This window comes from Cyrtonyx montezumae, unplaced genomic scaffold (assembly GCF_038088225.1).
Source record: "Cyrtonyx montezumae isolate F1298 unplaced genomic scaffold, pur_monq_1.0 scaffold_4, whole genome shotgun sequence".
Taxonomy (NCBI): domain Eukaryota; kingdom Metazoa; phylum Chordata; class Aves; order Galliformes; family Odontophoridae; genus Cyrtonyx; species Cyrtonyx montezumae.
The window spans coordinates 2,088,265-2,101,269 of record NW_027072045.1 but is presented as its reverse complement, the minus strand read 5'-3'; the positions used below and the strand labels follow the sequence as shown (position 1 = coordinate 2,101,269).

Below are 13,005 nucleotides of genomic sequence, written 5' to 3'. Positions count from 1 at the left end.
GAAATGCTGGTGGTGCAAGAGATGAGGATTCCTCTATGGCTGAAGTCAGAAAAGTGAGGATCAAAAGACCACTATATACAAGGCAGTAACCATAGTAAATATGTTTTCCTTTTGTGCTGCCTTCATTCTGGCAGAGTGGGACTGACCTCAAAAGGACACTGGAGAACATGAAGTGTGCGTGAACATTGTGTGCTCTTCTTCAAAACCCATCTCAACTCCTGTCAGTGGCTCTATGGGAGGGGCTGTAGGTCAGAAAATAGCCCTGGGAAATTCAAAGCTATCAGACTCCGTGTTTCCCATCTCTGACTTTTGGAACAGAAATAGCCAGTTTATGCCTTGTGAGATCTGCAGGGATTGTGGAGCAGTTTGGTGTGGCTTAAGATCACTGTGTGTAATTTTGTTTAGAAACTCACACTTTGACTCTGAGATGTGCACCAAGTAGGCACAGCAGTGCTGAAACTGTGAATCATTCCAGATAAGGGAAATCTTTGGGTTGCACTCCTCATCACATCTTTGATGTGCAGTTATCAGCATCCAAGCTAGCCTGGTATGCCCGCAGTATAGATGTGCCCTAAGGCCAGGAGCTTCAGCACTTTCAAAGAGCATGTGTTGAGAGCCTCTGCCCTTGTATCAGAACCTTGCAAAGAGCTGAATCACAGTGTTTTTAGCTCCTGTCCTGTTGGCTTAGATGATACTGATCTTATGAAATTTGGCAATGCAGAGAACGGTGGGGTTATTTGAGTTTCAAGGTATCTTTTACATGCATTGAAGTCCTGCCATTCCTGCTGCGATGAAGGGACTGGGAACTGTGTGAGCTTCTCTTTCTTTGTCACTTGTTTTTAATTTGCTGTACAAGTGTGGAGAACCTCAGATCTCTTGAAGTGATGGAGGAGGGCAGGTCCGAGCTGGGGTCTGGAGCCCAGTGCCGGATCTCTGTGCTGATAGAAGTATCACCTCATCTCCTGGCACTGTCCTACTTCCATAAACCCTGCTGAGATGGCATCTCAGCTGCTCTGCCACACTCGTGTCCTTGTCAAAAGTTCAGGACCAGGTGAGTAATGCCCATGGTGATACCATGAAGCGTTAGCTCAGGTGTGCTCTTTCCTGTCATGTAGTTGAGTCCTGTGGCTGCCCTTTGCTTTTTGCTGTCAGAAGGAAGCTTTAAGCCCCTTTGAAAGTTACACCCTGCGTGTCTTCACTGCTCATGGTTAGGACTCACTCAGTCTTTACTGAAAGTGCAATATGGAAGTCTCTCAGAAAGTTTTTTCAGTATACCTGTGTGATGGGGATTGGGTTTAAAAGCATGAAATACAACTACTCCAATGAAAGAACTGGCTGTCAGCAGGCAGACTCTTTGGAAGGAAAAGAGTCACAGGGATTTTCTGTGGATACCTGCTTGCTTCTGAGAGTCAACACAGCATCATGCTGAGCTGAGCGATGGTCCTATTTATGCACTGTCTCTTAAACACTTTTTCTGTAGGGAGTAGCTGGAGAATATCCCATATCTTGTCCTCGGAGAATAATCCTGATCCTCCATCATTTGTGGCCCTTCCTATTTTTTGGAGCAAGCTTGTATCTGCTTTCCAATTAGTGGATTTTGTGTTTGCGCTTGATTATCAATTAGCAGCTGATAACTCCTAAAATTAGCTGCTGCAGTGGGAGGAACACATGCAGAACAAATTTGGAGACCCTAATGTTAAAAGGAGAGGGGTCGACAGGCTCAGTACTGCCTGCAAGTGACAGAAGAGTAAAGGAGGCTGATGCCACTGTTCCCTTCCCCTTGAGCAAGGCAGCATGGTACTTGGGTTTTATTTTCTTACCAAGAAATCTGAAAGCTCCAGTGTGCTCTCAATGCAGAGCTTACCTTTGTATTCTGCTTAGTAGGTCGTTACGGAGAAGACCGTATCAAAAGGCTTTTGCAGGAGAGGACAGTTCCTCAAAAGAGGCTGTAATATGCCTGTTTATTTAAGTGGCACTGACAAGTGGGAAGAAAATAGTGGTGAGTTAGAAGAGCATAAAGAACAGATGGGAAACGCTCTGAATTTTGAAGAAAAGGTGTTCCTCGCGTCCTGCTGCTGTTCCAGATGTCACCACTTATTCCCCAGTGGTGTTTTAGGTCCTGTGTTGCAGCTTTCAGCTGCCTTGCTGCCCTTCTCACAAATGCCAAGAGCTGATCTGTGGAGCGGCTGGGTTTTCTCCGTCACAAATATTGCCTGTTCAGAAGGAAAAGAGCCACTCCTGAGTTGTGACCTTGATATCTTCTCATTATTCTGCACCAAAACAGTGGCAAATTCCCTTCCTTCCCAACTAAAGGGGGTCCAGGAAATGAGACCACTGACAGAATCCAGCTGTCCTGTTTGCACCTCGAAGATCACTCCGGAGTGTGTAAAATCTGCCCATGTGGGAGCCATTCAGCTCCTCGTGGCCTGGTGAGCATTTTGGCATGCTTTGGGTCTCTCACTGAAGGACAGCTACTGCAGGCCTGCAGTTCTGTGCCCCGCTTTTTATTTCCCAGCCATAGCTGCTCCACTGGGTTAGCTCTGACCAACTCTCACTGTACATCACCCATTTCCATTCCTGAGTGACGCACTGCTTATTTGAACAGCATCTCAAGGACTGAGAGAGCAGAAAAAAATGGTTTTGTGCAGCAATTCTTTAGGCTAAAATATGTACATTTGCTTGAGCCAATTCAGTGCTATTTATACTATTTATAGTGGCTTTCCTTGTTTCCTTTAAAGTTTGATCCCTTCTTCTTAAATCACATCAGAATGTCCTACGTCCTTTTCTTCTCACCGCTGCCAGAAAACATTGCCTTTTTCTGGTCTTTCTGGGCCCATTTCTCATTCTTGCTTCCACTTCAGCAACTATTCATACTTCCTTAGATCATCGAGATCTTTGTTCCATCTGAGCTGAACTTGAGCTTCAGCTTTGACAGGTGTCTTTTTGGCTCAGCGCTGACATCCCTTCTTAGGCTGCAGCTCACTGCAGGATCTATCTGAGAAGTTTCTGAATGCATAAATTACGTTGGCCTGCACAAATAAGAGCAGCAACGATGTTAATTACTGCCACTTTTCAGCTGCTGAGTCTCTCCTTAATGGGTTGAGCAACTTTGGTCCGGTGTGCTATTTTTTTTTTCTCCAGATAAATTATCAGATGATTTTAACATTTGGCGACGGTGCAGGCAGCATAATGAGAGCTTGTTTTTCATGTTGCTGCTCTTCACGCAGATCCTTTTTCTGAAGGCACGCTAGGGGAGCTGACAACAAATGCGATATGATTTATAAACCCCAAATATTTTCTGCCGTGCTTAAGTATGTTTTTGCCAAAAGCACTGTTCTTGTCGTTTCCCATAACGTGGCATGAAGGTGGAGGCCGTGGGAGACGTGGAGGGGATGATTGTGGATCTGGGAGAGCACAAGAGAGTTCTGTGTGCTGCCACCCATGGGTGGCGGTGACGTCTGGCGCGGGTTTCGCATCACTGCGCTGTTTGATCTGGGAAGTGAAACCGTCAGCGCCGGGTAAGGAAACTCGTGCCGTCTCTGCCCACATCGTCTCTGTGTACTTCAACCAGGAAAGGGAATATAAATATAGATGATGATTTAGGCTTTAAAATGCTGAGGATGGTGACGATGACGCAGCCGATGACAGTTCCTGTCTGAGGTAGGATTGAAAATGTGACTTTAAAGCTAATTTCTACTTCTGGCACAGGAAATCAGGCAGCGGCTCCATCCCTTTTGCTGTGGCAGTGACATGCCTGGCTCTGCTGGCACAGAAGCTTTCTGAAGATGTGCAGCCACCTGGACCTGTGGTGCCCATAAGTCCTCCACCATCTCCTTGTGCAGCCCACCACCCCATGTGCTCTGCACGCCTCCTCACCGGTGAGGATCTGGCCTCACAAAGCACTCTTGAGGACTGGGAGACTGGGAAGCCCTTTTATTTTTTCTCCTCATAGATCAAACCTGCATGTCAGAAGGTGCACTGCTTATCCACTGCTAACATGGGCTTAGTCGTAGTGGAATTGCATGGACGATAATGTTTTGAAGAGGAGCCGTGCACCTTTTAAGCAGGGGCATGCACTGCCTTGGCTCAGCATGGACATCCTAGAGGGGAACAAGAAGATTTGGCACCTTGGCCTGATCCAGACTACTAACCTAGTCTGGTTTTATGATGTTTGGCGTTATTAATGGACCGTGTATGCTTTCACTTTTATTATTTTGATCCCTTAGTGAAGGCGTGAAATGCCATCTTAAACACTTCAGATTTATTATTGTGATGGAGGAGAGAAATATCAGTTTCTTGTAGGCCTGTGAATCTCGTTAATTATATAAGCACAATGGCTTTTTGTCTTTTATTTTTTGGGAGAGAAGCAGGAGGAGAAGAGCTAGATGCAATACACTATCCCGTTAATAGTTCAACAGGTGATTGTTGTTGGTTTTGCAGGAAGTAGAAGCTATCGCTGCTAATTTATTCTCATGAAATGCAAATTTTAAGGATGCTGAAAATGTTTTATGTTTCTTAATGATTCATACAACCTATGATATCTATCGGTGAACCTTACCTGGGGACAGGGCCTCAGGCTGGGTGCTTTGCAGACAAAGTGGAAGATGGAAATGTCAATTGCCACTTGTACTGTTAAGCCTGATTCATCGAAACCTGAAGTGGGAATATCTTGAATGTATCTGAATTTCCACATATGCTTTATGCATGCAAATAGCACCTTTGGTGCATTACATTGCATCCAGAATACCTAGGAAAAAATAAAGTTAGGTGCAAGTGTGAGACTCTGAATCCTCACTCCACTCAGGTAATGCCATTTCTGTGTGACTCAGCAGAGGAAAATTCCCAGGTCTGGGGTTGGTCACATCTCAATAACAGCTCAATAACAGCTCAACTGTAAGCTGCATCTGCCTTGAGTGAAAACAGTTTGAGGTTGCTCAGCTGGTCGAAGCCTTTGAAAATGTGAAATCTGCTCTTGGATTTTTTAGTGAAAAACCCAAACATGGTTTCCCTTTTCCCTATGAGAGAGTCAGATCCTAAGAACAGGAATCTGGATGAGGTTGACCTTCCCTGGCTTTCAGCCAGAACTGGAAGCAGAAAACAGTATAAGGAATTTTGCTAAAAGTATATCTTATTGTCTTACTGTGAGCACTTACCATGTGAGCATGAATGAAATACAAATCCTCAGATTAACCATAGATTTCTTCGTCATTCTCAGATCAGATGTGATTGGTTTTGCAAAGGAAATTTGCTACCCTGTGAGCATCTTTCCCGCTCTCCGTATGAAACACCCTTAGTGACTATATTTGTTTGTGGGTTTTTTTCTCCTTCCTTCAGCAGTCCACACAAGAACAGTCTTCCTACACTGGTAGAAGTTTCAGTAACTTGCTGCTGTGCCCCAGGAACCCAACATAGCCTCCTGCCCAGGTTGATGGTGGAACTCATCTCCTTGGGAGTCCCTGGGAGCTGCTGGATGGCCTCACTTGGTTGTCCTCTTGCTACCTCCTCTTGCTGAAGGGGCCTATAGACCTCACGTCCAAAGCTTGTCAGCTAGAAATGTGACCAAACATGCTGTTTCATAGGTATGTGATAAAGGTGGACATAGAGGGTACAGGCTCAGTAATACACCAGAGTTTATGCAGTGATACCTAAGGTGCAGCTCCACATTGAACCTAGAAATCCTAAACTTTAATCACGAGCTATTCTTGTTCCTCCTCTTCATGATAAATTTGTGAGAAGGCTAATTTCGATTTGAAATCGAGTTAAATTAATGCAGATACAATAGAACTGGATGCTAAACTTTGCTCTGACCGAATCCAACCTGAAGAGCTTTTCTTTGCAGCAGAAACATGGGCTAATCCACTTATTGGTTGGAGTTGGAGGTCCTGTACGAGTCACACTGAATGTTTAATTCAAGCAAAGGGATTTTCTTGGTGAATAAGAGAACATACACTGAATATGGAAATAGTCAAACGTTCTCCAGACGGTTTTTATAAATGATTTGCTTACTATGATGTTTAAATCAAGCTAATTTCATCTTCTGTCTCTGTAGTTCTGTTGGTCAGGAGGAGTCTTTAGAAGGACTTTGAACTACTTTTGAGCAATGGTAAACACTTTTTAAAAGAGTAAGAATTAGAGGATTATATCGATCAGTGGAGTGATCAGCACTTCTATGGACAGTGATAATGAAAATATATTAAACACAACCTTCGATCAAATGATGACTTCTCCTGTAAGAAGACTTAAAACCTCTTAAATGTCACTGTGTTTCTTCCAGCTTTATCTTCCGCATTATTACTCTGTACTTCTTAGAACTGAATGCAACCACATCAGGCAACTGAATGTTCCAGGTAAAGTTGCCATAATTTATAAAAGCTTAGGTCTCCCCAAAGGCTCTCGCAGAGTTCCCATCTGGAGCCCTTGTACATTGATTTTTCAGTGTATACACCAAAGCAACGCAACATTCGAGGCTGCTGAGTCACTGGTGCCTACCTGTCTACCACTGCATGAATGTCAAAAAAAGATTTCTAGCGTTTTCATTCTAAGGGAAAAGAAAATACATATTTTTTTTTTCAGCATTGCCTCACTGGTGTTGGTGAAGGAACTTGTGCAGAGACCTTATTGTTTTTTACAGCACTGTAGAACTGAACCAATAGAACCCTGAAATGCTGCACTACCCTTAATTTTGTAGCAGTAGAAAACAATGCTCTTGGACAATAAATTATGTTTTGACGTAGGTCAGTGGAGTTTATTAATACTACAGAAGACTTGAGTGGATAAACTTAACGTGATCTAAGATCTGTATTCCCACTAGAGAAGAAAATGGAGTCCGAAGAACTTGAGTTGTAAGAAAAGCATTTAAAAATAATGAAAAATCAAAAGCTAAGCATGTAGAAAAAGAAAGCCACGTATTTTGTAACGCATCGTGCTAGGCGTTGTATCTTCTTCAATTATAAGAAGCTTCTTTGAAGAATATTTCTACTTAAAATGCACTTCTACTGATTTTCCTGGCAGACAGGCTTTAAGGATCTTGATACAGTGTGTTGGAGGAGGTAAAAATTCTTGAAGTGCATTTTTGAAATCTTTAGACCTTTGACCACGTTTGCTATGATGATGCAGACTTAACAGTAAACCCACTTGAAAGACATTTCCATGGAACACTTTAAATGAAATCAATTGGTACTTTCATAATGGCAGCTGAATGTGTGTTCTTGCCATTTTCCCATTTAACAAGAAGAAAAGGCCAAACGAGAACCAATTAGTCATAATAAAATCAGCTTTGATGACATTTTCACTCCTGAACTCTGGTATAAAATGGTCATCTAAGAAAGAACTGAAAGGATATCAGAGGAATTTGGTAATATAACTATAACTGCATGTACATACATACGCACTCCTGAGCAAAAAATGATCAGGTAAAGATGCAGCAATTTAATTGCTATTTGGAGAAGATACCCTGCTTTCTGTTTAAGCATATGCATAGAGCTTTGCTTGATTTTTGTTCCATGTTTCAACTGGTCTCAATTTCTCTTTGAAGCAGGTTAAACCTTCTTTTCATCCTTTGGATCTCTGCAATGTTTGTGTGCTCGGGTTACCCAATTGGCCCTTCCATGGTAAGTCATGCTCCTGGTTACTGGAAGATGGGATGTTTCATTTATTTTATATAGCTATTGTTGTTGCTGCTGTTTGGTTTGATTTTTTTATTAAATCAAAGGAACTTCTACTAAAGCTACTGAATAAATATTATCTAATTTTCCTGGAACAGAGCTTGTTTTTGCTTTAGTTACAAATAAAATATGCAAGCCTCTGGGATAATCATATAAGAAATTTGCTGCGTATTCAATTTTGAGTGTGAAGAACTTTTCCCAACATTGAAATATCACAGGGAAAAGAGGGAAACGTCATTCTCCCCCCATTTCTTTTTCCATTCCTCGTCAACGTCCAGTAGGCACAGTAACACACATGTATTTATTTCATTTCCTGAAAGGTGAATTATAAACCAGTCAGGGTGTTAGTCACTGCTGTTAACATGTACAGGTAGAGGAGAGATATCAAGTTACGAAAATTATTCTACAGAATCGATAACACCACTTTGGTATTATGGGCTGTTTAACTTCCTTGAATAGTGACATCAAAGTGAGTATGCTATTTAAAGGAAACAATGCTAATAATCTGTCCCAACCAAGGCAGTATGACAGGTAGTTGGTCAAACTAGATAGACACCATTTCAGACTTTGCCAATGTGGAATAAGACATTTTTATTTCGAATGATGTCCAGTATTCCTGCCTTGGACAAAGACTTGTTTCTTTATTGCTGTGAAGTAGCTCTTGGAGTCACAGCTCAGATTTGTGGGTTCCCTGTGCTGTGCTATGCATCGCTGTGTTTTCATTAAGGAGATCTGTCTCTGGCTGCATTTACAGCAGATTATTTTATTGTTGTGAAATCCCTGTTAGGCTTTATCTATCTATCTCCTGCTTCCTCTGTATGTTTTACTTGTGTAAATGCTGAATCACCTCTCATTTCTGATCGTGCAACCATCTCCCGAGCAAGATGCAGTACAGAGAGGTTTAAAGGGATGGCAGAGAGCACTCTGTTTTTTGGCAGCTCATCAACGAGTGTGTAAATCATGTTATGATGAAAGATGCTCACAACGTCCAGAGACATGCCAGGAAATGTTCCCGTTTAATTTCAATGTTAATTTAAACGCAGTTTGAGTTTGTTAAAGTTTTTATGTTGTTTGCATTTTATGATGTGAAGTGCAGTAAAAGGAACTTGTACTTAAACCTATATTGGGTCTTAATCCAGGCTTTTTACAATTCCTATTACCATGTTGTCATTATTAAATGTGACTGCTATCATAACTACTGGAAAGCTTCCTCCCTCAGACTTCTGCTTTGCAGGTATTTTCATTTTCTCTTATCTGTCGTTTAAGCTGAATGAGTTCACACCAGTGGTAACAAGATGCTGTTACGTTGCTAACTGAACGAAATCTCATTTTATAGCAATAAATATGCATGATACTCTAGGGAAACCACATTGCATGTCACAACAGGTCAGCATCACAGGAAACAATTCATTTCATAAACATCATTCGAGCAGCATTGGGATTTTAAACGTGAGATGCGTCAGTTACGCGTTCTATGAAGCTATGAAAAAAATCTGCTTTTGAGTACAACAAACCCCGAGCAAACAGCAGTTCATACTTGTCATTCTAAGCAAAAATTGTTTTTGTGTTTCTGCTTTGCTTTTCATACCGAACAAACCCTGTCAACCGCACAAATCCATAATTTTACCTTCCCTTATCTCTCTCTTTTTTTCTCTCTTCAGAGCAGCAATCCTTTTTATTTGAATTGCCAGCTGTACGGAAAATCTGATTACTGCCTGGTGCTGCTGAATAGCTGCTTAGCCAAGGTGGGCAGGAGCGAAGAACTGGCTCTCCTAAAGCCCCACGTGGAGATGCCTCTCAACAAACGGTCCTTTCGCAACGGTGTGGGGTCGGGAATTAAAAAAACTTCCTTTCGAAGAGCAAAGTCATAAACAAATGTTCCAAACCGTACTCTCGTTTTTAGCATCCCATGCCTAAGTTTGTGCTTAAGATCACTTTCGTGCTTTTCTCTGATAAAACCGTCAGAGACAAATGTGCCCCGCGTCTTCATCTTGTAAACAGATGTTTATTTCAAAGAGCACAAGCCAAGCGGAGCAGATGGAGCCGCTCAGAACGGGCTTTGTTTCCAAAGTTGCAGTATCATAAAGTTTTGTATGGAAATGAATGTTTTCATTGGGTTAATTCCCATTCTTTGTAAAGCTACAGATTCAATCAGCCAGCTCCTGATTAGCACAAAGGCAGCCGTCCTGTCCCGACCCCTCTCATTGCCAGCAGCTGCTCTGGCAGCTCCTGCACCGATCTACAGGGAGTTTAACTTCTCATTTCTGAAAGGTGTGAAGGGCTACGACTGAAACAGACTCTGGTCCCGCTTGCAGCTTCTGGGTTCTTTGTAATGTCATTACTGAACATAATTTTTCTGGGAAATAATGTCTTCAGATGTGTGATCTCATGTCCAGAAGAGTCCTGGGAGGTCACACTGAGGCGGGTTGCCAGCAGCTCCCTTTGCCTCACCCAGTTGACTTGTGTAGGGAACACACATCTGATGACACGTGTTTCTGCTCATGGCTGCAGTCGTGGCACAGTAACTAACAATGCTCTTTTTAATTGTCTGTAAAGAGTTTCATAAAAGAATCGTTTGGTCTGAAAATATGTAAGCGTTGTGTGTAGGGATGTTCATCTGCTGTGTTTCACCTTGTGGCTATCTCCTCCAAATGCGACGTTCCAAGCTGTAACCTTGCTTTGAAAATGTTGAAAATGGTCTGTGCAGTGCATTTTGAATTGAAACTTAAAATAATAATAAATAAGTATGTGGACCCTTAATAATATTTCCCCGTCAGGTATCGTAACGCAGGAGGTTGTCGTTCAGTCAGAATAAGGCTGTGTGCCACTGTCACCTCCTGCCACTGCCAGCAGCTCCACTCCTGAGTTTTGCACCACGAGACTCTGGAGCAAAGCGACCTGAGCAGGTCTTTATTTCTTTATCATAGAATCAGAGAATCACAGAATGGTTGCACTGGAAGGGACCTTCAAATTCATTGAGCCCCACACCCCTGCCATGGGCTGGGTGCCCCCCCCCAGCTCAGGCTGCCCAGGGCCCATCCGTCCACTGCCATTAACACCTCCAGGGATGGGCACCCACAGCTCTGGGCAGCAGTGCCAGGCCCTCACTGCCCTTTGAGTAGAGGAATTCCTTCTCACGTCTCACCTAAATCCTCCCCTCTTCCAGTTTCAGACCACTCCTCTCTGCCCATATCCATACTGAAGGAGTGAAACATCATGTGTTTACAGCCTGCTTAAGCACTTTCACTCCTTTCGCCCTCTCTCATGCTGGCTGCTGTGATTTTAGGCGTTGCAAATGCCCTGCTGGTGCAAACTCCTGGCCCCAAGCTCTCACAGCCTGGGAAGCAGTGTGACAATGCCTTTGGCCTCGTGAGCATGAAGGCGAGGTAGGTATCCTGGCCTACAACAAGTAGGTGCCAAGAGGAGAGATGCTCCCCTGCCCAGCACTACTTCAGGGTTTTTTAATTAAGGAAAAGAAATTACTGGGGTGGAATCATTCCCCTGTGCAGATGTTAGGAGTTTAATCTTCATCTGTGCATGCCTGCATTCAGCAGCACGGTCCTGCTGCATTGCAGACACCTGGGGCTCTGGCTCTGCAGCTCCCAGCACCACCTGGCTTCTTTTACATGGGAAAGAAAATAGTAATAAAAAATTCCAGGCTTAGCTTTCTGTTGGGCTTTCGCATCCAGTATAGCAAACTTTGTTTCTACATAATGAAGTATGTTTCTGCTTTGGTAATGTGTGGTCGCCTTGGTTGTCTGTGGGCCGCCAGAGCCATACATGTAGCTCTGAAAATCAACTTACTTTTCACTTACTGTGCAGGTAAGGTACCTATGTAGCATTTGGTGATTGCCTTTGAGCAGAGGGTGTTTGGGAGGGATGGAGAGCCAGGTTCTGCTGGTTCAGACCTGCATCCTCCTTTGGAAGGAGTGGGCTGCATGAAAAATAGCTTCTTGGCTACAGGAAAGGTCCAATCATTTATGATGCAGTCATTCCCCAACAGTGCACTCCACCTGGAGAGATCTGCTTGCACAAAAAGCTGCAAGGAGAAGGCCACCACGAGCCCTAAGTTTTGCATTCACCTAAATCACACAGAGTAAGCCTGGAAAATGTGGATTATCCTTCTGCCTCGTAGCAGTGCTTCTGCTGTCGGTGGTCCACTCTCACCTCCCCCAGCACTGGTGCTGCCTTCAGCACAAAATGCTAAACTGCTTTCTGAACTTTAAAGGTGGTTTTATGTTGTAAGAAACAGAGAGACCTCGGTGATCTCTGTCAGAAAATAAGGATCTGAGGGTGCCGCTGCTGAGCAGATTAAGTTTTATTCTGATAAAAAATGGGAGCATGACATGAAATGTCTTCTTGGGGGCAAACAGGAGAGGAGGAAAGGCTACAGAAATGCTGGCTCTCAGCATGGTTAACATGCTGTCATGAGTTCTGTTTTGTTTGGGAGAATAGGGAATGCCTGAAAAGGCATTTTGTTGACTTTTTTTTTTACTATTCTTCTTTGCTAAACTAAGAGAAAGAGAAAGCATGGAGCAGGCCAGAGGGCAGGCAGAATGATGCTGTGTCTAGGACTGAGGAATAGGCTGAGGAGCTGGGACACCTTGCTCCATCACAGGCATTGGTAGCTGGGACCTCAGGTGAGCTGCTTCAGTTCTCTTCCAGTCCTCCAGCTGAAACATAGCACTGCTAGCTAGTCAGAGGGAGTTTTACCCTGCTCTGTTCTAATGTTGGAGGCCTTGGACATGTGTCCACTAATGGGAGACTTGGACAATTTGATCCCCTGGTGTAATAACATGTAATTTCTTTGCAAAGCCCCGATTGTGCCCATTGTGGAAAGCTACTATGCACAACTTTTCTATCTTCAAGTGTGCATCCTGGAAGTGGGGAGAAGAGAGGTATGGGCTCTTCAAAGGCTGGCATGGGGCTGCTCTGTACCCAGCCCAAGTCTTGCTAATGAACTAAGCCAATTTCACTGTGCCCTTGTGTGGAGCAGCAGGGACAACCATGGGACGGACAGACAGACAGCCACGTGCATTGGCTGCTGCTCCTCTGCCCCCTACAAATGATCTGTGCCTTTGAACGAGGTGGACAGTGTTCTCCCCTGGGTTAAAATGAAGGGAGAAGATCCAATAAAATCTGAAGGAGTAAAATCTATCTGAGGACCAAAGGAGGAATTAACATTTATTCTTCTTCACAGATTATTGGCAAGGAAGGCATTTAGCTTGCCTGATGTAATAGCATCTAATTTTCTTGTGAGATTGAAAATTAGATGTTGTAATGACATACCAATACGTGGCTTTCTGATTACCAAGTGTATATTAAAGTATATACATCCCAT

The 13,005-nt window shown here is 43.4% G+C and overlaps 1 protein-coding gene across 1 annotated transcript; it reads left to right on the top strand.

Moving 5' to 3' along the window:
* Positions 1-996: 996 nt before the first annotated feature.
* NPS (neuropeptide S) lies at positions 997-10,362 on the top strand. The gene is made up of 4 exons (XM_065746610.1): positions 997-1,051; positions 3,639-3,660; positions 7,538-7,610; positions 9,326-10,362. The coding sequence occupies exons 1-4, from the start codon at positions 997-999 to the stop codon at positions 9,533-9,535; spliced, it is 360 nt and encodes a 119-aa protein (XP_065602682.1). The 3' UTR covers positions 9,536-10,362.
* Positions 10,363-13,005: the final 2,643 nt, after the last annotated feature.

What these genes read in the sequence shown, in the direction of transcription:
- NPS (XM_065746610.1), top strand. Translation starts at nt 997, where the DNA reads ATGGCATCTCAGCTGCTCTGCCACACTCGTGTCCTTGTCAAAAGTTCA. An exon ending in TGTCAAAAGTTCAGGACCAG is followed by an intron (nt 1,052 to 3,638) that starts GTGAGTAATGCC and finishes ACGATGACGCAG; the next exon opens with CCGATGACAGTTCCTGTCTG. An exon ending in GATGACAGTTCCTGTCTGAG is followed by an intron (nt 3,661 to 7,537) that starts GTAGGATTGAAA and finishes TCTTTGAAGCAG; the next exon opens with GTTAAACCTTCTTTTCATCC.